This window comes from Macaca nemestrina, chromosome X (genome assembly GCF_043159975.1).
Source record: "Macaca nemestrina isolate mMacNem1 chromosome X, mMacNem.hap1, whole genome shotgun sequence".
NCBI lineage: Eukaryota > Metazoa > Chordata > Mammalia > Primates > Cercopithecidae > Macaca > Macaca nemestrina.
The window spans coordinates 1,606,650-1,631,014 of record NC_092145.1 but is presented as its reverse complement, the minus strand read 5'-3'; the positions used below and the strand labels follow the sequence as shown (position 1 = coordinate 1,631,014).

Sequence of the window (24,365 nt, the reverse complement as noted above, 5' to 3'; positions counted from 1 at the left end):
TTCTTACGAGCGCAGAGAGACCGCCTATATAAGGCATGCGCAGGCGTGGGAGCGCCCCTTTCCCTTCGGCGCGGTGAGTAAGCGCGGTTGTAGTCTCTTGCAGTGCCATTGCTGGTTCTCACCCCTTTTAGGTGTGTTCTCGTCTTCCGTTCCGACTCTCTCTCTCTCTCGTTGCAGCCACTGAAGATCCTGGTGTCGCCATGGGCCGCCGCCCCGCCCGTTGGTGAGTCTTGACTCGGTGTATTTTCACTGCTGGGAAACGGGAGGGGAAAGAAGTGCCTGTGGCCGCTGAAAACAGCTGTGGGGTGGAGCGTCCCCCGTGCGGCGGCCTTGTCTTGGGAACTGATCCTATGTTTTACATCTCCCAGTTCTTTTTTAGTCTTCAATATTACTGTTTGTTCCTTCGTTCCCGTGTCGGTGTGGAAGCGACTGTTCCCTCATATATCTCTCCCTGTGTCCTGCAAGCTCACCGCATTTTCGGACGCTCGATGCTCTCTTGGGGCCTTTGTGTGCGTTCTCTGTCTTATTTCCGGGCGACGTGCCGCCTGCCTTGTCGGACTTGAAGGGCAGTCCGGGAAAAACGGGTGCGGCCGCCTCCTGTGTCCTACAGGGGGCGCCAGACGCCTTTCCACTCGACTCGGAGGTGGATTTAGTGCCACGTGCCCGAAAGTCTTAAATTGGGTGATCTGAGCTGTGCAGTGATAATGCGGCGATTTTGTAGTATGCAGTGTCTTGAAGAGATAATTTTTAACCAGGAAAGTTTGTTGCGAAGTGTTTATAGGAAGCGTAAGACAAAGTAACGGAAGATGGTGGCGGTTGTGTTTCTAGTTTTGGGTGTCCTCTGTGTTGCAGCAGCCAAGTGTTGCTTTGTAGTTTATTTCCCCAAATGCAAACGGTTTAGAAGTGGACGTGCATTCCCCACCCTTTTCCTGTCCCTCTTTTGGGTTGTTCCTTGAGGGGCAAAGTCCCTGTTGGGCTTTATGTGAACCTCACCTAACCTGTGTTTTTTCACTCCCCTGCAGTTACCGGTATTGTAAGAACAAGCCGTACCCAAAGTCTCGCTTCTGCCGAGGTGTCCCTGGTAAGTAGTGGAAGGGCCCCTGCACTGGCTTGGCTCTACTGACTCAGCGTCTGTCTGTGACACCCCCTGCACACTTGCCCAATCCTTTTTTAGATGCCAAGATTCGCATCTTTGACCTGGGGCGGAAGAAGGCAAAAGTGGATGAGTTTCCGCTCTGTGGCCACATGGTGTCAGATGAATATGAGCAGCTGTCCTCTGAAGGTAAGGCAGGATTCTTTGTTCGTCACCCCCAGTCCTTCCTCTTTGCTCCCTCAACCCCATCCATGTACACTGCACTGGAATTGGGAGTTAATGAAACATAAGCCTTTTTACAAAACCCAGCCAACACATTTCCCCTGAGCTGGAGAAGGTCGTGGTGAATGTTTCTCTACTATTGTATTTCACTTTGGTGCTTTCTTTTCCCCTACCTAGCCCTGGAGGCTGCCCGAATTTGTGCCAATAAGTACATGGTAAAAAGTTGTGGCAAGGATGGCTTTCATATCCGGGTGCGGCTCCACCCCTTCCACGTCATCCGCATCAACAAGATGTTGTCCTGTGCTGGGGCTGACAGGTGAGCTTGGTCTGGGCCTTTTAAGGCAGTTTTCCCATAACTTGGAGTCTCTACGTTATTAGGCTTGCATTAATTCGACGGAGCATAGAGGTATTTGGCCCCAGTGACTCAGCCACTATGGCTACTAGAAAAGCCAGGACACAGCTGGCAAGTGATTTTCAGTGGCCACTCAGGACCCTTTCCTACGTACTGTTGCGGATACAAACAAAGCATGAGTAAGTTTTAGTAAGTAAGCTGTTTCCCACAGGTGAGGGGAAACACTTGTGATGGGAGTAGCTTTTCTTTTAGCTTGATGACAACCATCTTGCCAGCAAGCAGGTAGTTGAAGCTAGTAGAGGAGCCCAGTGGTGCCTTGCAGGACGCCTCCATGGTTCTTGAGATGTTCTGCAGCCAATTAAGCCGACTGAGTTCCTTTCCTCATGGGGGCCCAGTGTGCAATGACTGCAAACAGCAGCTTCCTTGGTAGTGTATGCAGCCTGTTTGTTGTATGGGTTGCTCTAAGGGACCTTGGAGACAGGCCTTTCCGATGGACATTCATGTTTCTAACTTTGCATTACCCCAATGTAGGCTCCAAACGGGCATGCGAGGTGCTTTTGGAAAGCCCCAGGGCACTGTGGCCAGGGTTCACATTGGCCAAGTTATCATGTCCATCCGCACCAAGCTGCAGAACAAGGAGCATGTGATTGAGGCCCTGCGCAGGGCCAAGTTCAAGTTTCCTGGCCGCCAGAAGGTACGTATGCTGCACCCCCCTTCTCCCACCTTTCTTTGCCCCAGGCCTTCTGACTCAATTCTTTCCATTGCTCCCTAGATCCACATCTCAAAGAAGTGGGGCTTCACCAAGTTCAATGCTGATGAATTTGAAGACATGGTGGCTGAAAAGCGGCTCATCCCAGATGGCTGTGGGGTCAAGTACATCCCCAATCGTGGTCCTCTGGACAAATGGCGGGCCCTGCACTCATGAGGGCTTCCAATATGCTGCCCCCACTTAATACTCACCAATAAATTCTACTTCCTGTCCACCTATGTTTTTGTATTTACATTCTTGAGGGAGAAGGAACTTCCTTTGGGAACCTTTGGGTCATTGCCCTTTCATTTCAGAAACAGGTTGACAGCTCAGCCCTGCTCATGAGGCAGCAAACCCTGCAAAGGGCTAGGACTGGTGGCCTTATGTCAGTTGTCTACTCTGGAGCTTGACTTGGACCTCCCCAGGTCCTAGGCAGTAGGTTGAAAAGCATTGAAGTGCTTTTCATGAAGCACAGCTGCAGCAAAGCCTTGCAATCCCAGGCTGGGGTCAGCCTACGGTTGTGTTGCTTATTACAACACATGGGAACCAAGAGGGGCTTGTGGGCTAGAGGCTGACCAGCATCAGCATTTATTTAGCAAGGGTAGGTGTGCATCGCATTGGGCGTGGTCTCACCCATCTGGTTTAGCCAGTCCTCCTTGCTGGGAATCATTCTGGGATTTGCACTTTGCCTATCTCTAGCAATCTCCTGAGCCCCATGCACTAACCTCTCTGAGAGCCTGCATTCCCAGGGCCCTCACCACCTGACCAAAGGTCTGGGCTAACCTTTGGTCCTTTGTAACAAAAAGACCTCAGAACAGGCACGTGTGGCATGGTTTGACCTGGGAATCCCAGATGTCTGACCTGAACTATCGCTAGATAGAACAGCGCTAGCTTTTGGGGGAGTAGCAAAATTGAGAGGTGTGCTAGGTGGGTGGCCTGAGCATCTGTATCCAGGGACAGGACTCCAAAGGCTTTTGGTCCCAGAGCTGGAACATGTTGGCCCCAGCCCCCAGCCTGTGGCTCCCAAGAGGCCTCTGGTCTTTTGTGATCTCAATTTATAGCCATTTGTAAGGTTTTTAATTCCCTTTATTTTATTTTGCCAAACATACCTGAGAATACCTTTTATTTATTTATTTTTTACCTTGGGGTGATGGTTCCAAACCATAAATGTGATTATAGTTAACACATGGCCTTTCTATCATCCCAGTCAGTGTTTTTCCTGAGCTCTGTTCTTTGGAGAGGAGGATGCAAGGGAGGGGTCTGGCACGCTGCTGGCATTTTGCTGTGTCCTGCAGCCCCTTTCCCGGGGCACCTGGGTTCACACAACTTTTTAGTACGTAACTGGTGCAGATTTTCTGTGTGCAGATGTTGGCCTTCACCAGCGTTGGCTGGACTTTACCAGGCATGCAAAAGCCTGTGCCAACACAGACGACAGCACCCAAGTGGTGCGAGCATGACTGCTTAGCAGTTATAACAGGCCTGACTGCATTGTTCACCGGATTACAATGAGCCGAAACATGTCTTGGTGTTTCCTGGTTCCAGAGAAGGAGTTTGATGTAGTGGCTTAACCACCCTCCTTGTAGCTATTGGGGCTTAATGGTTTCCTGGTGATTCTTACCAATCCACAATAAAGATGGCCCATTGGCATATCTGCTGCACAAGTGTCACATCTCACCAATCTGGATTTTTGTTCTCAGTAACTTTCCTTTTTGTCATATAACATCTTGATTCCTCTTTCTGAGCCCTCCCTTCCCCTCCCCCAACCCAGAGCCCACTTTGTCTCCACTCCTGATACTACACTACCTGGCAGGTGGCATGAGTCCAGCCTCGGGGCCCCTGGCTTCCACTCCTAATCTAGGCACAAGCCCAACCAAAGAAGAAGAGCCAAATCAAACAAAAGGCAGGTGGGGGTGGACTGCAGTCACAGGGCAACTGTAGTTGAAGCCCCCCAGCCCCAGGGCTGGATGGACGGGGGAGGCTGGGGTTTAAGTCCCAAAAGGCAGCAGGCCACGGGGGGTGGGGGGGGCTCAGGCGGCAGGGCACAGTTGAGGGGACAGGAGTGACAGCAGCAACAGAACAGTAAGGCTGAGAGGCTGGACACTGTGCGCCTGGCTCAACTTCAGCTCCACCTCCACGGGGTAGTGGTCACTGATGTTGAGGGCCTGGGAATGGGTGGTGGGGCAGTGTCAGTGCCCGGGGCCGAGGGGCTTCCCTGTGACCCTGCTCCTGCCCTCCCTCCTTGTGCCAGCCCCATCCCTTCACCTCCTCCTCGGTGAGCTGGAAGGTCGTGGGGAAGTCAAAGGCGGCCGCAGTGTGCAGCAGGCTCCGGCAGCGCTCCCCATGCAGCACAATGCGGTCATAGGCACAGTGGGTACTGGCCCGCACTGTGGTGTCCTCCCCGTCGGCAATCACCCAGTGGAAGCCTGGCTCAGTTCGCAGCTCCAGCTTGTCCAGGCGCTTTTTGGTCAGTGAAGCGCAGTCAGCATTGAAGTCCCCAAGCAGGATCACATCCTAGAGACACAGCAGCCATCGGGCTGGCCGCTGGGCCACCCTATCCTTGTCCCTCCTGTACAAACTGCCCGGGCCTACCTTGCTCTGCCAATGCTGGGAGACCTCCAGAAACACATTGTAGAGGGCGTTCAGCTCCTTCTCTACGGCCTTAGGAGTGGTGTGCAGCGGGACCAACACCAGGCTGGGAAGGACTGCAAGGCCCAGGGACCGAGGGCTGCCATGCACTCCTGGCCCTTCTCCCCCAGCCCCTCTGGGTGAGGAAGCCCCCAGTGGAGCCAGCAAGAACCCCCCTTCTGCTCCCACATACCAAGCCCACCCTTCTCCCCTCCCTACCATCGCTGGGCAAAGAGAACTGGGCCACAAATGGCTCCCGGGCAAAGACATCATCCTTGTCGTCGTACACGTAGGAACTCAGGACCTGTGTTTTGTGTGACCTGGGAGGACCAAGGGATGGGCAGCAGTGGGCCCACATCACCGATTTTGGCTTGCAAGTGCCAAACGGCACTCAGGGAGGGGCCCTCCACTAACAGCGGCAATGTGGGCACAGCCCTCCCAACCTGTCTCTAGAACTTTAAAACATCAGACATAATTCATATGCCATAAAATTCACCTGCTTCAGGTATACAACATGGTTTTTTTGTACATTCATAAGTCTGTGCAACTATTGCTACAATCAATTTTAAAACATTGGTATCCATTACCCCTAATCAAAATATAACATCCATTACCAGTTACTCTCCATTCTCTCCTCCTGCCAGCCCCTGTAACCATTAATCTGTTCTCTATCTTGTACATTTGCCTATTCTGGATATTTCATATTTTGAGACGGAGTCTCACTCGCCCAGGCTGGAGTGCAGTGGCCGGATCTCAGCTCACTGCAAGCTCCATCTCCCGGGTTTACGCCATTCTCCTGCCTCAGCCTCCCAAGTAGCTGGGACTACAGGTGCCCGCCACCTCACCTGGCTAGTTTTTTGTATTTTTTAGTAGAGACGGGGTTTCACCGGGTTAGCCAGGATGGTCTCGATCTCCTGACCTCGTGATCCACCCGTCTCGGCCTCCCAAAGTGCTGGGATTACAGGCTTGAGCCACCGCACCCGGCCTTTCTTTTTATTTTTTTTTTTGAGACATGGTCTCGCTCTGTTGCCCAGGCTGGAGTGCAGTGGCACAATCATAGCTCACTGCAGCCTTGAACTCCTGGGTTCAAGTGATCCTGCTGCTTCAGCCTCCCAAAGCACTGGCATTACAGGCATGAGCCACTGTATCCTGCCTACCCAGTTATTTTGGAGCAAATACCAGATGTCATATAATTTTATTTACATAGAGAGTCAGTTCTCCTTCTCTGCAGCCTCCCTTGCCCTCTGGATCCTGATTCCAAAGGGCTCCCTGCCAGCCTGTCCTCCCAGGGACTTAGAAGATCGGGTCTACCCAAGGCCCATAAGGGGTCCCCATGGAGCCTCTTCCCAGGAGCTGCAGCCCTGGCTGGCCACTTTCATAGAGGGGGTCAGCCACACCCTGAGCCCCAGCAGAAGAGCTCCCACAGGAGAGAGGAAGAGGGACCCCACATCTGTGCTTAGAGAAGGAAGGCCTCTTGCTCTATGGACACTCTGGCGGGGGTCGAGGATGGGAAGAGTCCAGAATAAAAGGTGTTGAGAAGAAAAAGTATGCTAAGCAGGTGAGGCTGTCCCAGGATGGGGGGCCTGTGGCCCCGGGGACTAACGAGCCTACTTCACATTAGGGCCAAGGACTGCGCCCGCCCCCTCCCCGCCCCCTGCCCTGCTGCGCCACCAGCTCTGTGCTCACCGATAGAAGTATACGTATGTCTCCACGTAGGTGCTGCGCCCCAGCTGGGGGCTGCTCAGGGTGCTGTAAGGCCCAGAGGCATCAAATCTGCCAAGAAAAGGGGAGGCAGAGTCAGGGCCTCAAGGCTCTGGGTGCGCCCCTGATTAGACTCACAGAGCCTTGCTCACCGATTGAGTTCTCGAAGCAGGAGGGGGATGGCGCTGCCGGAAGAGTCCACCACCTCCTGCAGCACCATGATGTCACAGCGAGCCAGGATCTGCAGGACACCAGGAAGGCCAGCCTGACTCAGTGCCAGCTGCCCTGAGAGGAGGCAGTGGGCCCAGGGAACTGCACTGTTGTGGCCAAGAGTGTTAAGGCTTGCTGGCTGCAGCCCGCAGAAGCAGTGGGACTGGAAAGGCCCCAGGAGAAGACTCATTCCACCCACACGTCACCTGTTTCACAGAGGAGGAGACTGAGGCCAGCAGCAGGCAAGTGCCTGTGCTGCATCTCCGTGCCACATCTCTTCCTGTCCCCTCTTCTCTAGAACGTACTCCTGGTCAGGCAGGGCTGGGGGCTTTGGGTCATGGTGTTTAGGGGCACAGCTTCCCTGAAGTGATGAACTTACCCGAACTAAGGTGTCCATCACCTGCTCCCTGGCCACCTTGGCCAGTGTCAGCCGCTGGGCGTTGAAGGCGCAGATGCGAAAGGCCTGGGCCCCACTGACCAGGATGAGGAAGAGGAGTGCAGTTGGATAATGCATGACTGCGTGTGGCTGCCGGGGACCCCCCAGGAATCCAGGCTGCCCCAGGGTATGCTCTCACTGGGCTCAGTTCTGGCTCTGGGAGGGCTGAAATATGGAACAGAGAAAGTGGCACTAGCTGCTGCCCAGCACCAGCCTCCCAGACCTGCCAACCCGCAGGTTCCCCGCCCTTCTCCGTGGCCACCTGTTGACTCTGCATGTATGGCTTGACAGCATTCTTTTCACTTAAAAATTGTCTTTGAGGCCGGGCGCGGTGGCTTAAGCCTGTAATCCCAACACTTTGGGAGGCTGAGATGGGTGGATCACGAGGTCAGGAGATCGATCAAGACCATCCTGGCTAACACGGTGAAACCCCTTCTCCACTAAAAAATACAAAAAAACTAGCCGGGCGAGGTGGCGGGTGTCTGTAGTCCCAGCTACTCAGGAAGCTGAGGCAGGAGAATGGCATGAACCTGGGAGGCGGAGCTTGCAGTGAGCCGAGATCATGCTACTGCACTCCGGCCTGAGCGACAGAGCGAGACTCCGTCTCAAAAAAAAAAAAAAAATTGTTTTTGAGGTCGGGTGCGGTGGCTCAGGTCTGTAATCCCAGCACTTTGGGAGGCCGAAGCGGGCAGATCCCTGAGGTCAGGAGTTCGAGACCACCGTGGCCAACATGGCGAAACTCTGTCTCTACTAAAAATATAAACATTAGCCAGGTGTGGTGGCAGGTGCCTGCAATCCCAGCTACATAGGAGGCTGAGGCAGGAGAATAGCTAGAACCTGGGAAGCGGAGGTTGCAGTGAAGCGAGATCATACCACTGCACTCCAGCCTGGGCGACAGAGTGAGACTCCATCTCAAAAAAAAAAAAAAAAATTGTTTTTGAGACAGAGTCTTGCTCTGTCAAGATGAAGCCAAGATCACGCCACTGCACTTCAGCCTGGGCAACAATGAGACTCCGTCTCAAAAAAAAGTGAAATCCTACAGTATTTGTATTTTTGTGACAGGCTCATTTCACTATCCTCAAGGGCCATTCATGTTGGAGCATATGTCAGAATTTCTTTGCTTTTCATGGCTGAATCATATTCCTTTTTTTTTTTTTTTTTTTTTTTTTTTTGAGATGGAGTTTCGCTTTTGTTGCCCAGGCTGGAGTGCAATGGCACGATCTCAGCTTACTGCAACCTCCGCCTCCCAGGTTCAAGCGATTCTCCTGCCTCAGGCTCCCAAACAGCTAGGACTACAGGCATGCTCCACCACACCCAGCTAATTTCGTATTTTTAGTAGAGACGGGTTTTCTCCATGTTTCTCAGGCTGGTCTCGAACTCCTGATCTCAGGTAAGCTGCCCACCTTGGCCTCCCAAAGTGCTGGGATTACAGGTGTGAGCGGCCGTGCCCTGCTGGTTTTTTTTTTTTTTTTTTTTTTTTTTTTTTTTAGAGAGAGAGAGACAAGGTCTCACTATGTTGCCCAGGCTGGTCTTGAACTCCTATGCTCAAGCAATTCTCCTGCCTCAGCCTCCTAAAGTGCAGGGATTGCAGAAATGAGCCCTGGTGCCCCAGCCTCATGCATCTCTTGACCTCGTGATCTGCCCGCCTTGGCCTCCCAAAGTACTGGGATTACAGGTGCGAGCCACAGCGCCCAGCCCCTGCTTTCAGTTCTTTTGGGTATATACCCAGAAATGGAATTGCTGGATCATATGGTAGTTCTATTTTTAATTTTCTGAGGAACTGTCACATTGGTCTCCATGGTGACTGCACCATTTTACATTCTCACCAACAGTGCACAAGCGGTCAAGCTTATTCTTTTATTGCTTATTTATTGGAGACAAGGTCTTGCTCTGTCACCCAGACTGGAGTGCAATGGTGCCACCACGGCTCACTGCAGCCTCCTGAATTCTATGTTTCCCAGGCTGGTCTCAAACTCCTGGGCTCAAGTGATCTTCCTATCTCAGCCTCTCAAAGTGCTGGGATTTTTTTTTTTTTTTGAGACAGAGTCTCACTCTGTCGCCCACACTGGAGAGCAGTGGCGTGATCTTGGCTCACTGCAACGTCTGCCTCCCGGGTTCAAGCAACTCCTTGCCTCAGCCTCCTGAGTAGCTGAGATTACAGGCGCCTGCCACCATGCCCAGCTAATTTTTGTATTTTTTAGTAGAGACGGAGTTTCACCATCTTGGCCAGGATGGTCTGGAACTCTTGACCTCAGGTGATCAGCTGGCCTTGGCCTCCCAAAGTGCTGGGATTACAGGTGTGAGCCACCGCGCCCAGCCAGTGCTGGGATATTACAGGCCTGAGCCACTGCGCCTGGCCTAGTCTATATTTTTTTTTTTGAGATGGAGTCTTGCTCTGTCACCAGGCTGGAGTGCAGTGGCGTGATCTCGGCTCACTGCAACCTCCGCCTCCCAGGTTCAAGCAATTCTCCTGCCTCAGCCTCCTGAGTAGTTGGGATTACAGGCGTGAGCCACAGTGCCCGGCCCACTTTCTTTTTTTTTTTTTTTTTAGATAGTCTCATTCCGTTGCTCAGGCTGGAGGGCAGTGATGTGATCTCAGCTCACTGCAACCTCCACCTTTCAGGCTCAAGTGATGCTCTCACCTCAGCCTTCCGAGTAGCTGGGACTACAGGTACATGCTGCCACACCAAGCTAATTTTTTTTTCTTTTTTTGAGATGCAGTCTCACTCTATCTCCCACGCTGGAGTTCAGTGGCTCAATCTCAGCTCACTGCAACCTCTGTCTCCTAGGTTCAAGTGATTCTCCTGCCTCAGCCTCCCGAGTGGCTAGGATTATAGGCGCATGCCACCACACCCGGCTAATTTTTGTACTTTTAGTAGAGACAGGTTTCGCCATGTTGGCCAGGCTGGTCTCGAACTCCTGACCTCAAGTGATCCTCCCACCTCAGCCTCCCAAAGTGCTGGAATTACAGGTGCGAGCCACCACACCCGGCCACCAAGCTAATTTTAAAAATTTGTTTGGAGAGATGAGGTTTCACCATGCTGTTCCAAGAAACCCCAGTGCTTTTCACCTCCATTAGTAACTACAGGAACATCTTCGTTCATCTCTGTCTTCCCACTTGTGAGATGTTCTCTTTAAGATAAACTCCTGGCAGTGAATTGCTGGGTACAAGGGCGTGTGTATTTAAAAAGATCTCAGATATGGCCAAATCATCCCCGTTGCAACCTGTGATGGGGACTCTTTCACATGCCCCTGCCACCACTGGGGAGCCCTTTGTGTTTATCTCACCAGCTGGAGCCCCCCCCCCACCAGTTTATCTTTGTCTCACACTCACCTGACCTTGCAGGGCTCAGCCCCTTGCTCCAAGCCCTGTCCATGTGGCTTTTGCATCCCGAGGCATGAGTTCCTCTGCTTTGTCTGTCTGCTTTTCTCTGTCAACCTGTCACCTTCCCTTTGGGCTCACTTCCTGCCTCTCTGAGGCTCTGCCTGTCTCTGTCTCACTTTCCCTCTCGTCTCTGGTTTCCCTTCTCTGTCTCTCTGTTGTGGTGTCTCTCTCCTGGCTGGGTTTGATGTCTGTTTCTCCCTGACCACCTGCTCTGTCACTCACGCTAGTTTGAGTTCCCTGCCCTGGTGCCTATTCTGGGATATACGTGGGCATGTGGGCAGCCCTGGGCTGGCACAGGCAGCCTTAGAGGCTCTGGCGTCAGGGACCCCCATGAGGGCTACCAGTAAGAACCAGAGAGAGCGACTGTTCCTGGCTTCAGCCCCAAACCCTGGCAGTCAACATCAGCCTTGGTTGGAGCCCTAGGCTTCCCTCTCCCTCCCGAGCCCTCTCCAGGCAGAAGGCAACTTCCTCCCTTATTCCGTCTCCCGAGGGGGCTCCCATACCTGCTCAGACCAGCTTGTCACCAAGTCTGCCTCATCCTTAAGTGGACCACGATACCCCAGAAGAGCAGCTCCTGCCTGAATAGGGCTAGCAGGGGAAAAAAAGAGGAAGAGGCCGTGTTCCTGAGCCACCCAGCCAGGAAGGACCCGACCGGGCCGGACGCCCCACCCTTGCCGACAGGCAGGCCCGCCCCATCTCCGCCCTGCCGCTGACAAGGAGGGCGAGCACGAGGCCTGGGAACTGCTGACCTGCCCGCCCACCTTCCCACCCAGACCCCGCCTTCCCGGGCCAGCGGGATGTGACAGACCTGTGAGTCACTCAAGCCTGGCAGGCCAGCTGTCTCTGTGGCTGAGCAGCAGCAGTCCCTTAATGAGCACTTACCTGTGCCAAGGGCCCGGGGCAAGGAGGAGCTGGTGCCTGAGTGAGACCCCGAGCTTCGCTTGCCGGGCTGGTCGCTCAGCCCCTGGTCCGGGTCCCCAGTCAGCAGCTGCTGGGAAAGGCGCAGGAGCTGGAAGTCATGCCCAATGCCGCGAGACTGGGCACCCCAAGGGCATAAGTCTTCTGTCCCTGTTCTCGGGTTCTGAGTCCCAGTGTGGCTGCACACTTCTGAGTTAGAGGTGTTTGATGCAAGTGCTCTGGAGACCCAAAGTGAGGGACAGTCCGCACATGATCTGGCCACAGTTGTGAAGTCAAGGGAGGACTGAAGATCTGCCCCAGAGAGAAGGAGACCCAGGGAGCTACCAGTCCAACGTCCTGGGGGTCCTGCAGTGATGCTGTTGGGACAACTGAGGTGCTCGGACAGAGTCTGAGCAGGCGGTGGGGCTGAATCCACTCAGCTTCTCATGGGATGGTTGCAGCTAATGGATTTAACGTGGTGATAGAAGGCTGGACAAATTTTTAAAAATCAATAAATTGGCGGGGCGCGGTGGCTCAAGCCTGTAATCCCAGCACTTTGGGAGGCCGAGACGGGTGGATCACGAGGTCAGGAGATCGAGACCATCCTGGCTAATACAGTGAAACCCCGTCTCTACTAAAAAATACAAAAAACTAGCCAGGCGAGGTGGTGGGCGCCTGTAGTCCCAGCTACTAGGGTGGCTGAGGCAGGAGAATGGCATGAACCCGGGAGGCGGAGCTTGCAGTGAGCTGAGATCTGGCCACTGCCCTCCAGCCTGGGTGACAGAGCGAGACTCCGTCTCAAAAAAAAAAAAAAAAAAAAAAAATCAATAAATTATGGGCTGGCATGGTGGCTCATGCCTGTAATCCCAGCACTTTGGGAGGCCGAGGCGGGTGGATCACGAGGTCAGGCGTTCGAGACCACGTTCAAGACCAGCCTGGCCAACATAATGAAACCCGTCTCTACTAAAAATACAAAAAAGTAGCTGGGCGTGGTGGTGGGCCCCTGTAATCCCAGCTACTCGGGAGGCTGAGGCAGGGGAATCGCTTGAACCTGGAAGGTGGAGGTTGCAGTGAGCTGAAGTCACACCACTGCACTCGCACTCCAGCCCAGGCGACAGTGTGAGACTCCATCTCAAACTAAAACAAAAACAAAAACCAATAAATTATGGTTTAAAAATAAAAAACAGGCCGGGTGGGGTGACTCACGCTTGTAATCCCAGCACTTTGGGAGGCCGAGGTGGGCAGATCACCTGAGGCCGGGAGTTTGAAACCAGCCTGACCAACATGAAGAAACCTAGTCTCTACTAAAAGTACAAAAATTAGCCAGGTGTGGTGGCGGGTGCCTGCAATCCCAGCTACTCGGGAGGCTGAGACAGAAGAATTGCTTGAACATGGGAGGTAGAGGTTGCAGTGAGCTGAGATCTCGCCACTGCACTCCAGCCTGGGCAACAGAGCAAGACTCTGTCTCAAAAATAAAAATAAATAAAAATAAAAATAAAAATAAAAACCTGCCGGGCGCGGTGGCCCATGCCTGTAATCCTAGCACTTTGGGAGGCTGAGGTGGGCGGATTGCCTGAGCTCAGGAGTTCGAGACAAAATGGTGAAACTCCATCTCTACTAAAATACAAAAAAAAAAAAAAAATTAGCTGGGTGTGGCGGCCTGCGCCTGTAGTCCCAGCTACTCAGGAGGCTGAGGCAGAAGAATAGCTCGAACCCGGGAGGTGGAGGTTGCAGTGAGTTGAGATCGTGCCACTTCACTCCAGTCTGGCGACAGAGTGAGACTCCTTCTCAAAAAATATATATATAATAATAATAATAAATAAAAATAAAATAAAAATAAAAAACTGGCTGCTTAATGCATAGGGGGCTTTCTTTCTGGGTCATGAATATGTTTCAGAACTAGAGGTAGTAGCACACATCGTAAATGTATCAGACGGTATAAAATACTGTTTCTTGTATTATATATAATACACAATATGTGTTTGCATATATTGCTGTATATATATATTCTGCCATACAGTAGATTATATATTGCTACATATACATAGTATCATGTAGTACTGTAACTATATAAAATTGTATATGTGGCCGGGTGGGGTGGCTCACGGCTGTAATCCCAACACTTTGGGAGGCCGAGGCGGGTGGATCAGAGTGTGATGGCGGCGCCTGTGGTCCCAGCTACTCGGGAGGCTAAGGCAGGAGAATCGCTTGAGTCTGGGAGGTCGAGGCTGCAGTGAGCCGTGATTGCACCACTGCACTCCGGTCTGGGTCTGGCTGGACCTGTGTCAAACAAAAAACAGAAACACTAGAGAGACAAAAGGCGAGGGAAGGCGGCTGCCGGAAAGCTGGAGCCCGGCGGGGTTGAGGCTACTTCCAGCCGCCCCGGGGCTGGCCTCGCTGCCGTCAAGCGGCCCGGGCGCGCTTTGCGACAGTCGGTGGGGCCTGGCACCGGCGCAGGTTCGCTTTCCGGCGGTTGCGGGGGGCCGGGGCGCCAGCGCCCGCCTTCCCGTTCCCTCCGGTTGCGCGGCGCGCCCACGGCCTGTGACCCCGGCGGCCGCTCCTCAGTGACAAGAGAGCGGGGCCGGGCGCGGCTCCGGCCTGACCTGCGAAGGGACCTCGGTCCAGTCCCCTGTTGCGCCGCGCCTCCCGTCCGTCCGTGCGCGGGCCAGTCAGGGGCCAGTGTCTCGAGCGGTCGAGGTCGCAGACCTAGAGGCGCCCCACAGGCCGGCCCGGGACGCGGGGAGCGCCGGCCGCGGGCCAGGTGGGGATGCCCCTGCACGTGAAGTGGCCGTTCCCCGCGGTGCCGCCGCTCACCTGGACCCTGGCCAGCAGCGTCGTCATGGGCTTGGTGGGCACCTACAGCTGCTTCTGGACCAGTGAGTGGACCCAGGCCGAGGCAGGCCCACCTGGGTACCTATGCCCGGCCGGAGATGGGACTTAGGGTGGGGGACGCCGCGGCCCCGACCTGGTGGGCGAGCCCTGAGCGCCTGACCTCTCCTTTCCCGCCAGAGTATATGAACCACCTGACCGTGCACAACAAGGAGGTGCTGTACGAGCTCATCGAGAACCGAGGCCCGGCCACGCCCCTCATCACCGTGTCCAATCACCAGTCCTGCATGGACGACCCTCATCTCTGGGGTACCCGGGCCAGTGTGCTGGGCAGGGGGAGGAAAGGCGAGGATTCGCGACGGCCCCAGCCTTGTCAGAACAAACCCCTTCTCGCTGCCTTTTCATGGAGCCCTGGCACTCTGGTTTCTGGGTGTTCTGCCCCAGGGCTGAGACTTTGATTTGTGACTCCTGCAGCATCCCCTGAGGGAGCATGATTTGGAGAGGGCCTTGGGCATGGAGCAGGACCAAGGAACGGCCACAGGGCAGGTCTTACAGCTCCTTTAACGTCAGTCCTGGAGAACCCTCTGTTCTCTAAACCATCCAGGGCCCCACAGTCTTGGGAAAAAATTGGGGGTTGAACATAGGATATCCTGTGAGGAAGTTCTGGGCCAGGGACTGGAAGCCCAGTGTCCTGGCTCCAGGTTTGCTCCTGGCTGGGCAGGTACCCTTCAGCCCTATTTGGGAGCCTGGTTGCCACACCTAGAGGTTCCTGCTCTGCTGACTTCACAGGAAGTTACTTGGCTCTGGTAACCAGATGGCTGGGTGGAGGGATGCCCAGGGCTTCCACTTCTGAACAGAAGGGTTAGACTGTCCTAGAGCTCGTGGGGAACCACCTGGCCGCACTGGAGCCCTTCAGAGCTCATCCTGGTTGCTGGGTGGAGAAAGGCCTATAGATGTCACAGGTGGATCCTGGGAGGCCAGGAAGGAGGTCTTTGAGCCATCCACTAGCCTAGACTGGGCTGGTGGCAGTGACAGTACAGGGAGAAGTATAGAAGAATGGGCATTGTCCAAGTATGTTGGGGAGGTAGGCAGTCCAGGTGCAGTGATTAGTAAGATGTGGAGGGTGGGGGAGAGGCAGGAGCCAGGGAGAACTGAACAGTCTCGCCTATGGGTCTGAAAGATGCCACTTAGGGCTGTAGGGAAATGGTAGTGCTGCTGTCCTTGTCCCTCATTCCCTGAAATGGGGTGAAGGAAGGGCACTCCCTGGGGATATGGGAAGTTGGGACATGAAGTCTTTCCTCTCCTCTAGGGATCCTGAAACTCCGCCACATCTGGAACCTGAAGTTGATGCGTTGGTGAGGAGGAATGGGCCCCTCGAAGTGGGCCGGGCCGGCCCCACCTGCCTCTGCCCAGATTTGCCCTCCTCCTGCTCTGCCCAGGAGGTGGCGTCCAGCAGTCCAGGCAGGGCATGGGGTGGGGCCCCACAGGCCCTCCCCTGTGCCTCCCTTCTGCATGCCAATGCTGGGGGCAGGGTTGTCGAGCGGGGTGCAGGGGGCAGGACTAATTGCATCTGTCCCTGCTCAGGACCCCTGCAGCTGCAGACATCTGCTTCACCAAGGAGCTGCACTCCCACTTCTTCAGCTTGGGCAAGTGTGTGCCTGTGTGCCGAGGTGAGCTGCTCCTCCAGCGAGTGCAGGGAGGCACTTCTGGGGCAGGAAAGCTGGTCGCCAGTGTCTCTGTTTTGGAGGGACCTATGGGGGCAGGCAGCCCGGGAGCCAACATGAGGCCCAACTCCATCACATGCCAGCAGAGGAGGCAGAGGCTGCAGGAGGAGGGATGGCTCCTTGGAGAGCCCTCAACTCTCTGCAACTGCCCAGGGATCGTGTGGAACTAGAACCTTGGCATTAGAATTCAGGGAGGTATTATCCACACCCCCTTATCTCAGACACGTCACTAAGAGACTCACTGAGAACAGTGCATTGTCATTGGTCCATGGTGGCAGTAGCATGTACCTGCAGGCCAGAGGGTTTTGCTTCTAGGAGAACAAACAGGCTTGTGGGGTGAGAACCCCAGGAGATAGGGGCCATTTTGATCCCTATTCAGGGAGGATCACAGAGATTAAGCTGCTGGCCCAAGGTCATGGGGTAGGAGGTGGCAAAGCCAGGATTTGAATCCAGATTGCTCCTCCCTCTGCGGGAGCAGAATTTTTCCAAGCAGAGAATGAGGAGAAAGGTGTTCTAGACACAGGCAGGCACATGCCAGGTGCTGGAGAGAGAAGAGAGAAAGGTAGGCTGGGCACAAGCGGTTCACACTTGTCATCCCAGCACTTTGTAAGGTCGAGGTGGGAGGATCAATCAAGCCCGGGAGTTTGAGACCAGCCTGGGCAACATAGTGAGACCCTGTCTCTTTAAAAATAAACATATTTTAAACAGAAGAAAGGTAGAAAATATAAGTTGTATGTAGAATATGAAGGTTCTAGAATAATCCTATTAAGAATTTTGGATTCTAGCTGGCTGCATTGGTGCATGTCTGCAGTCCCAGCTCCTCAGGAGGCTGAGGTGGAAAATCACTTGAGCCCTTGATTTTTTTTTTTTTTTTTTTCCTTGAGACAAGGTCTGTCTCTATGGTCCAGGCTGGAGTGCAGTGGCATGATGATGGCTCACTGCAGCTTCTGTCTCCTGGGTTCAAGTGATCCTCTCACCTCAGCCTCCTGAGCAGCTGAGACTAAGGAGTGTGCCCAGCTAATTCTTTTTTTTTTTGGTAGAGTTGGGGTCTTACTACATTGTCAGGGCTGGTCTTGAACTCCTAGACTCAAGTGATCCTTCCACCTCAGCTTCTCAAAGTGCTGGGATTATAGACATGAACCATTGTGCCCAACTGAGGCCAGCCTGGACAATATAGTGAGACCCCAGGTATGGATGGATGGATAGATCCATAGACAGACCAACCGACCGACCCGACCTGGGCAATATAGTGAGACCCCAGGTATGTATGTATGTATAGATAGATAGATAGACTGACCTGGGCAATATAGTGAGACCCCAGGTATGTATGTATGTGTAGATAGATAGACAGATAGACTGACCTGGGCAATATAGTGAGACCCCAGGTATGTACGTATGTATGTATGTATAGATAGATAGATAGCCAGCCAGCCAGGCGGGGTGGCTCACGCCTGTAATCCCAGTGCTTTGGGAGGCTGAGAAGGGTGGATCACTTGAGGTCAGGAGTTTGAGACCAGCCTAACGTGGTGAAACCCCATCTCTACTAAAAATACAAAAATTAGGCTGGGCGCGGTGGCTCAAGCCTGTAATCCCAGCACTTTGGGAGGCTGAGACGGGCGGATCACGAGGTCAGGAGATCGAGACCATCCTGGCTAACACGGTGAAACCCCGTCTCTACTAAAAAATACAAAAAACTAGCCAGGCGAGGTGGCGGGTGCCTGTGGTCCCAGCTACTCGGGAGGCTGAGGCAGGAGAATGGCGTAAACCCAGGAGGCGGAGCTTGCAGTGAGCTGAGATCCGGCCACTGCACTCCAGCCCAGGCAACAGAGCGAGACTGTCTCAAAAAAAAAAAAAAAAAAACTTTAAAAATACAAAAATTAGCTGGGCATGGTGGCACATGCCTGTAATATCAGCTACTCAGGAGGCTGGGGTGGGAGAATCGCTTGAACCCAGGAGGCGGAGGTTGCAGTGAGCTGAGATCATACCATTGCACTCCAGCCTGGGCCAGAGAGTGAGACCTGGTCTCAAAAAAAAAAAAATATATTTTTGTACTTGGCTGTGCTCTCTCATCCAGGTCGTGACATGCTTGTGTCTGTGGTTAAGAGATAGCATTTGCTGGGCACGGTGCCTCACGCCTGTAATCCCAGCACTTTACAAGGCTGAGGCAGGTGGTTCATCTGAGGTCAGGAGTTCGAGACCAGATTGACCAACATGGTGAAACCCCGTCTCTACTAAAAATATAAAAATTAGCTGGGCATGGTGACAAATGCCCGTAATCACAGCTACTCAGGAGGCTGAAGCAGGAGAATCATTTGAACTCAGGAGGCGGAGGTTGCAGTGAGCCAAGATCGTGCCACTGCACTCCAGCCTGGGTAACAGAGCAAGACTCTGTCTCAAAAAAATAAAAAAAAAAAAGAGAGCGATAGCATCCTAGTTTGCAATGTGGCTGCAGCAGGGCTAGGTGGACGTGAGGAGCCCAGTTCAGGGCTGTCACAGTAGCTCCAGCAGCAGATAATTGTGGCTGGGCCTCCAAGGGTCACGGTGGAGAATCGGAGAAGGGGACTTCTTTGGGATGTACTCTGGACTTGTTGATAAATTAAGTGTAGGGTGGGGTGAGGAAGAGAACTCAAAGATAACACTAGGTGTTGGAGCTGAGTCACGGGGAGACGGGTGCAAAGGGAAAGCAGTGCAGGGGCTGGGAGGGGAGAGGGTGAGTCCTGTTTTGCTTGTGCTGCATCTGAGGAGCCCCTCACCTGGAGAGCAGTCCCAGAGGCCGTGGGGTGTGCAGTTCTGGAGCTTAGAAGAATGATCAGGGGGCCAGGAGTGGTGGCTCATGCCTGTAATCCCAACACTCTGGGAGGCCGAGGTGGGCCGATCACGAGGTCAGGAGATCAAGACCATCCTGGCTAACACAGTGAAACCCCGTCTCTACTAAAAATACAAAAAATTAGCCGGGCGCGGTGGCGGGCACCTGTAGTCCCACCTACTCGGGAGGCTGAGGCAGGAGAATGGTGTGAGCCCGGGAGGCGGAGCTTGCAGTGAGCCGAGATCGCGCCACTGCACTCCAGCTTGGACGACAGAGCGAGACTCCGTCTCAAAAAAAAAAAACAAAAAAAAAATCAGGAATAAAGATACTGGGAATTCAACCACAAAGTCATGAATGCAGAGTGAGAGTCTGCAGGGCAGAGGCCCAGGATGGCACAGAGGGAGAGAGAAGCCACCAAGATGGCAGGGAGCCATGGCCAGAGAGAAGAGCAAACCAGGCGCCTGTGGCACATGGAAGCAGCAGGTGATTCTGGAGAAGCGTTTCCATGGAGTGACGGCTGCCAGAGCCAGATTATTGTGGCCTGAGGGCTGGTGGTGCTGCAGTTGGGGGGGAATGGAGACCGCAGGGGCAGCAACTCCTCCCAGAGGTTCAGTTGGGAGGAAAAAGAGACAGAAGGAAGAGTAACCAAAGGATATTAGAGGTCAAGGAGGGGTTTATTATTTCTAGCTGGTCAAAGTAGAATGTGGTAAAACCCCATAAAGTAACAACAAATAACAAAGAGGGGCTTTTAATGGAAAGCTGCAGTGCCCGCCCCTCACCTCCCTAGCCCCACTCCTCAGAAGCAGCCCCTGGAGCGGTTTCTCTTTCTGCTGCTTTTGGAGGCTACTTCTCTCTGTAAAGGAACTTCTGTCTCTGTTAAGAAACAAGCAGAGGCCACAGTGTCTTGGCAAATGACCGTGGCGTCGTTTATCCCAACCTGCTCTGAGAGATGAGAACTCTACTCATTCACCCCCTGCCCCTGCCTCTCAGTTCCTTCAGCAAAGAACTAATAATATGTCATTAAGGCAAAGGCAGTATTTAGCACACTTGGCTTCTGTGTTCCAAAAAATTCCCTTTTTCTCCAAGCGTAGACTTTAATATGGTATTTAAGTATCGAAGTGATTTGACACAAGTGACACAAATAAGTAGTAGTAGCATTTGCAAAAGCTACAAATGATGAAGTCTTGCTCCAAAAGCATATTATTATTTTTTTTTAAATTCCAGTTTCAAGCTCAATGGATAGGTTGCATCAGTGGGTTTTAGTAGAGAAGGGGCCAGTACCTATGAAGACTCCCCCCTACTGTTACACATGCTGTGTCCCAAGTAGGGAAACTGCTGCTTTTCCCATGCCCTGAGAAAACTCCAGTGAGTCGTCACCCTCCCTCTAGCCCGAGTGGGCTGCTGGGTCAGGGCACTGTTTGGGTTGGGTTGAGACTCCTGGATCCCTAACTAGCCCCTTCCAAAGAATCGGCCTTGCAGAGAACAAAGTTCATTGCCAGAGGTATTCCCAATGTCTGTCTCTCCCTCTGTGATAGAACTTCTTTACTCCCTACTTTACAAGATGAGGATATCTGCTATACCCCATTCCTTCAACCTCTCTACCTCCTCTTTCCTGTTTTGTCCGACATGTGGTTACTTTTCCATCACCGAGGTTGATGAGATCCTTACTGTGTACTTACTGTCTCCAAGCGTCCCCAGGCTTCCAGCCAACACGCAGCCAACATTGGCTTCAGAAGGAAGGAGGTTTGCATTTCCTTCTCTTGGGTCCAGTGTCATGGTCTCAGGGTTATCTCCAATGTGGAAAGTTGCTAGACCAGGAGCAGTTCGACTCCACTGTTTGCAGTCTAGCAAGTTTGAGTTTTTCCCAAACTCTTGATGTGTGTTCAAATGAATGTTCTCCCTTTCCCAAGAGGCCTCCCTATAAAGGAGGGTCTAGTTTCCCGGGGCGCCCTGAGAAGAAGGGGCCAGCAGGAGGGAGGAATGGTGGAGGCTGAGGCCTCAGGCAGGTGCCCTCTGAGGAGTGGCTGTGACACGTCGCTGAGACCCCAGCAAAGGGTTGTTGCCCAGAATCTGGGGCCTAAGTGAGGTTGGAAATCACAAATGCACTTGGTTTCTCTAGCAGCTGGCACATGGTAGGATCACCCCAGGAGTGGCACCTTCGAAGAGAAAGGAATACATGAGGCTCTGAGAGCGGTCGGCTGGCAGCCAGGGCCTGGCTGGGGAGGGAAGGCAGGTGGTGTGCCAACCTGGGGATCTTTGAGAGTGTGCAGGGGTATGTGGCTGAAGCGGCCCAGCTGGTGAGCCACTGAAGATGGGGGTCATGGTAGATGGAGGAATTGCCAGGTCAAAATCTCAGTAGGAGATGACTTGAGATGATGCTGCCTGGCACTTAGGGGTTTAGCAGATATTAGGAAGGAAGCCCCACCATGTGCCCAAGTGCCACACAGACCCTGGAGACAGTCATTGGAGGGCATCTGTGTGGATGGCACAGTGGGGGATGGGAAGTGCCCAAAGCATGGGCCCCAGGGAGAAGGGCCTGTTCCATCGAGGTTTGGAGAGGGTTGAGGGTAAGCTAACCCATCACCCCACACCCCCGAGAATGGGGACTGATGGGGAGAGGCCTTTTCCTTGCAGGAGATGGCGTCTACCAGAAGGGGATGGACTTCATTTTGGAGAAACTCAACCATGGGGACTGGGTGCATATCTTCCCAGAAGGTCAGCAGGGCTGACTGGGTCGAGCCCCCGCAGTATGAGCGGGATGGGCTCCCAAGCCTCGCCTCTGTGCTCTCTCACCAGGGAAAGTGAACATGAGTTCTGAGTTCCTGCGCTTCAAGTGGGGTAAGGGCTACTGGTCTCTGGCCACAGCCATCCTCCCGGCCCAGAGATGGCCCTGTGGGCCCCTGGCTCCTGCCCCCTCAGGCTGGGTTGTATGGGGGTAATGGGTGTGTTGTAGCGCCAGGAAGGGGACAGGTGCTGAGACTAGGGCTTGCCTCGTGGAGGGCCTTGCCCAGGGGAGCTGAACTGAACTGGAGGATGTCCAGGGTGGTACTGGCCAGAGGCTGGCACAGAAACTTGGCTCAGGGCCCAGCTTATGCTAACATTTCTGCCTCCCCCCCGGGCAGGAATCGGGCGCCTGATTGCTGAGTGTCATCTCAACCCCATCATCCTGCCCCTGTGGCATGTTGGTGAGCCTGGGAACAGGGACAGAGAGATGGTATCTGGGGTGGGGGGCCTGGGACTCAGGCTGCCCTGCTCCACCCCACGTCTGGCCTTCTGTCCACTGTGCTGCAGGAATGAACGACGTCCTTCCTAACAGTCCGCCCTACTTCCCCCGCTTTGGACAGGTGGGTGGGGACTGCTGACCTTCGGCTGCCTGTCTGCCATCTGCCCCATGTCTCCCACTCAGCACTATGGAGGCCAGATGCAGGAGGAGCTGAGTGTGAGGCTACAGAAGGGGACTGAGTGGAACATCGACAGGGACTTCCTGGCACTGAGACATTAAAATGAGAGCAGAGGAAGTCAGGCTGGGGCAGGGGTGGGCCGCGGGGTCAGGACAGGACAGGTTATCTACAGCACAGGACCCAGGACCAGGACCTCATTTTAGAGAGAGAGTGGCCCCTGGGGAATGTGTGGCACAGCAGGGCCAGGGCTTAGCTTCTGGCTCCCGGGTTGCTTGGGCTGGGGCTGTGGGCACTCCTCCTGCTCCTCATCACTCTTGGTGGCCACCCCACAGAAAATCACTGTGCTGATCGGGAAGCCCTTCAGTGCCCTTCCTGTACTCGAGCGGCTCCGGGCAGAGAACAAGTCAGCTGTGAGTTTCCTCCTGGGTCCCCCATAGCTGTCCCCGGACCCCCTGAGGGTGCCTCCACCCTCTCCGTCCCGTCACCCTCCCAGGGCACCTTGGCCAAGCTTCCCGAGGGGTGCAGGCCATCCCTGGTCCTTTCCCTCAGGTGGAGATGCGCAAAGCCCTGACAGACTTCATTCAAGAGGAATTTCAGCGTCTGAAGACTCAGGCAGAGCAGCTCCACAACCACCTCCAGCCTGGGAGATAGGCCCCGCCTGGCCAGCCCCTGACCTTGCCTCCTCTGGGCCCTGAGGGAGCAGGCAGGGCTGAGGCTGGAGGAAGAGGCGGCACCAGGGTCCAGGCCCAACGGGGCTGGCTGTCCTTGCTTGCTGCCTTCTGGATACTTGGCCTGCACAGAGCTGGGGCTGAGGGATGGACTGATGCTTTTAGCTCAAATGTGGTTTTTAGACAGATTTGTTCATAGACCCTCTCAAGTGCCCTCTCCGAGCTGGTAGGCATTCCAGCTCCTCCATGCTTCCTCGGTTAAACAAAGGACCTCAGCTGCTTCTCCCACTTGGCCAAGCAGGGAGGAAGAAGCTTAGGCAGGGCCCTCCTTCCTTCTTGCCTTCAGGTGTTCTCTCCCAGGGGCTGGCGTCAGGAGGAAGCATAGAAGGCAGGTGAGCAAACAGTTGGCTGGGGGCTCACCAGAGCTGTGGAGAGGGGACCCTAAGACCCCTCAGCCTGGCTCCTACCCCACACCCTTGCCGAACCAGGAGCTGCTCACTACCTCCTCAGGGATGGCCGCTGGCCACGTCTTCCTTCTGCCTGAGCTTCCCCCCTGCCACAGGCCCTTTCCTCAGGCAAGGTCATGCCTCAGGTGGGAAGAGCAGCCCTTGGCCAGAAGTCAAGCCCAGCCACGTGGAGCCTAGAGCGAGGGCCTGAGGTCTGGCTGCTTGCACCCATGCTGGGGCCACCGACTTCTCCATCCTTTCTGCTTCTCAACATCACTTGAGTCCTGGGGCCTGAGTTTTCATGTTTTTAAAACAGAACCATAAAGCATATGTGTTGGCTTGTTGTATAATGCCTCTGGCCTCTCTGTAGGGGTGGAAATAGGAAGTGACTGCTGGACAGAAAAGCTGGACCCTTAGTGCTCTGGGCACATGGAGCACACTTGAGCAGATGGGCATTGACCTCTTCCACACCAGTCACTTAAGGGTTCAGTTATTGTCTGAAATCCCTGAAACAACGTTGCAGAAATAGGGATTAATCTCCTCATTTTGCCAAGGAGGTGGAGTGAGGCTAATGAACTTGCTTCAAAACCCAAAGCTAGCCAGGTAGATTGGGGCCACACTTCAGAGAGCCCCAAGTGTGGAGAATCAGTTGGATCCTACCTGGGCTGCATCATAGGTGGGAGAGGAGCTCTGAAGAGCCCGGCGAGTAGCCAGCCATGAGCAGTGCATGCTGCGATCAGGAGGTGGGATTGGGGTTGCCCAGATGGAGCTGGGGGTCCTGGGTGGGAGCAAAGGCAAATCCAGGGTGTTGGTGCAGACACA

General features: G+C 54.0%; 3 protein-coding genes and 1 non-coding gene across 12 annotated transcripts; 3 read left to right on the top strand and 1 right to left on the bottom strand.

The window, feature by feature from the left end:
- The first annotated feature begins 75 nt into the window (after positions 1 to 75).
- On the top strand, positions 76 to 2,654 carry LOC105467951 (ribosomal protein L10). Of its 2 annotated transcripts, XM_024788553.2 has the most exons (6): positions 76 to 223; positions 1,023 to 1,081; positions 1,175 to 1,282; positions 1,493 to 1,631; positions 2,199 to 2,361; positions 2,440 to 2,654. In XM_024788553.2, the coding sequence occupies exons 1-6, from the start codon at positions 201 to 203 to the stop codon at positions 2,590 to 2,592; spliced, it is 645 nt and encodes a 214-aa protein (XP_024644321.1). In that variant the 5' UTR covers positions 76 to 200; the 3' UTR covers positions 2,593 to 2,654. The 2 variants fall into 2 exon arrangements, with proteins under 2 accessions (XP_024644321.1, XP_070944597.1); XM_071088496.1 differs by lacking the exon at positions 2,440 to 2,654 and having other exon boundaries at positions 1,493 to 1,630; positions 2,209 to 2,360.
- On the top strand, positions 2,016 to 2,150 carry LOC112424312 (small nucleolar RNA SNORA70). The gene has a single exon (XR_003015031.1). It is a non-coding gene; the product is annotated as a small nucleolar RNA SNORA70 (small nucleolar RNA).
- LOC105467952 (deoxyribonuclease 1 like 1) lies at positions 2,522 to 12,199 on the bottom strand. 3 transcript variants are annotated; one of them, XM_071088491.1, is made up of 9 exons: positions 11,655 to 12,199; positions 11,276 to 11,360; positions 7,331 to 7,552; positions 6,894 to 6,982; positions 6,727 to 6,813; positions 5,260 to 5,360; positions 5,005 to 5,117; positions 4,678 to 4,926; positions 2,522 to 4,577 (listed from the first exon to the last, which is right to left on the bottom strand). In XM_071088491.1, exons 3-9 carry the CDS (start codon positions 7,463 to 7,465, stop codon positions 4,443 to 4,445), a joined length of 909 nt encoding a protein of 302 aa, XP_070944592.1. In that variant the 5' UTR covers positions 7,466 to 7,552; positions 11,276 to 11,360; positions 11,655 to 12,199; the 3' UTR covers positions 2,522 to 4,442. The 3 variants fall into 3 exon arrangements, with proteins under 3 accessions (XP_070944592.1, XP_011716094.1, XP_011716095.1); XM_011717792.3 differs by lacking the exon at positions 11,655 to 12,199 and having other exon boundaries at positions 10,722 to 11,456; XM_011717793.2 differs by lacking the exon at positions 11,655 to 12,199 and having other exon boundaries at positions 7,331 to 7,424; positions 11,276 to 11,456.
- Positions 12,200 to 14,136: 1,937 nt separating this feature from the next.
- Positions 14,137 to 23,895, top strand: TAFAZZIN (tafazzin, phospholipid-lysophospholipid transacylase). Of its 6 annotated transcripts, XM_011717795.2 has the most exons (12): positions 14,143 to 14,545; positions 14,679 to 14,807; positions 15,808 to 15,853; positions 16,083 to 16,168; positions 16,647 to 16,649; positions 16,698 to 16,784; positions 21,663 to 21,743; positions 21,825 to 21,866; positions 22,151 to 22,213; positions 22,320 to 22,372; positions 22,762 to 22,839; positions 22,979 to 23,895. In XM_011717795.2, exons 1-12 carry the CDS (start codon positions 14,437 to 14,439, stop codon positions 23,078 to 23,080), a joined length of 879 nt encoding a protein of 292 aa, XP_011716097.2. In that variant the 5' UTR covers positions 14,143 to 14,436; the 3' UTR covers positions 23,081 to 23,895. The 6 variants fall into 6 exon arrangements, 4 of the variants coding, with proteins under 4 accessions (XP_011716097.2, XP_070944593.1, XP_011716096.1 ...); XM_011717794.2 differs by lacking the exons at positions 16,647 to 16,649; positions 16,698 to 16,784 and having other exon boundaries at positions 14,147 to 14,545; XM_071088493.1 differs by lacking the exons at positions 16,647 to 16,649; positions 16,698 to 16,784 and having other exon boundaries at positions 14,443 to 14,579.
- Positions 23,896 to 24,365: the final 470 nt, after the last annotated feature.

What these genes read in the sequence shown, in the direction of transcription:
- LOC105467951 (XM_024788553.2), top strand. Translation starts at nt 201, where the DNA reads ATGGGCCGCCGCCCCGCCCGTTG. An exon ending in TGAGCAGCTGTCCTCTGAAG is followed by an intron (nt 1,283 to 1,492) that starts GTAAGGCAGGAT and finishes TCCCCTACCTAG; the next exon opens with CCCTGGAGGCTGCCCGAATT. An exon ending in AGTTTCCTGGCCGCCAGAAG is followed by an intron (nt 2,362 to 2,439) that starts GTACGTATGCTG and finishes ATTGCTCCCTAG; the next exon opens with ATCCACATCTCAAAGAAGTG.
- TAFAZZIN (XM_011717795.2), top strand. Translation starts at nt 14,437, where the DNA reads ATGCCCCTGCACGTGAAGTGGCCGTTCCCCGCGGTGCCGCCGCTCACC. An exon ending in TGGAGAGAGAAGAGAGAAAG is followed by an intron (nt 16,785 to 21,662) that starts GTAGGCTGGGCA and finishes TTTTCCTTGCAG; the next exon opens with GAGATGGCGTCTACCAGAAG. An exon ending in CCTGCCCCTGTGGCATGTTG is followed by an intron (nt 22,214 to 22,319) that starts GTGAGCCTGGGA and finishes ACTGTGCTGCAG; the next exon opens with GAATGAACGACGTCCTTCCT.
- LOC105467952 (XM_071088491.1), bottom strand. Translation starts at nt 7,465, where the DNA reads ATGCATTATCCAACTGCACTCCTCTTCCTCATCCTGGTCAGTGGGGCC. An exon ending in ACATACGTATACTTCTATCG is followed by an intron (nt 5,361 to 6,726) that starts GTGAGCACAGAG and finishes TGGTCCTCCCAG; the next exon opens with GTCACACAAAACACAGGTCC. An exon ending in CCCAGCATTGGCAGAGCAAG is followed by an intron (nt 4,927 to 5,004) that starts GTAGGCCCGGGC and finishes CTGTGTCTCTAG; the next exon opens with GATGTGATCCTGCTTGGGGA.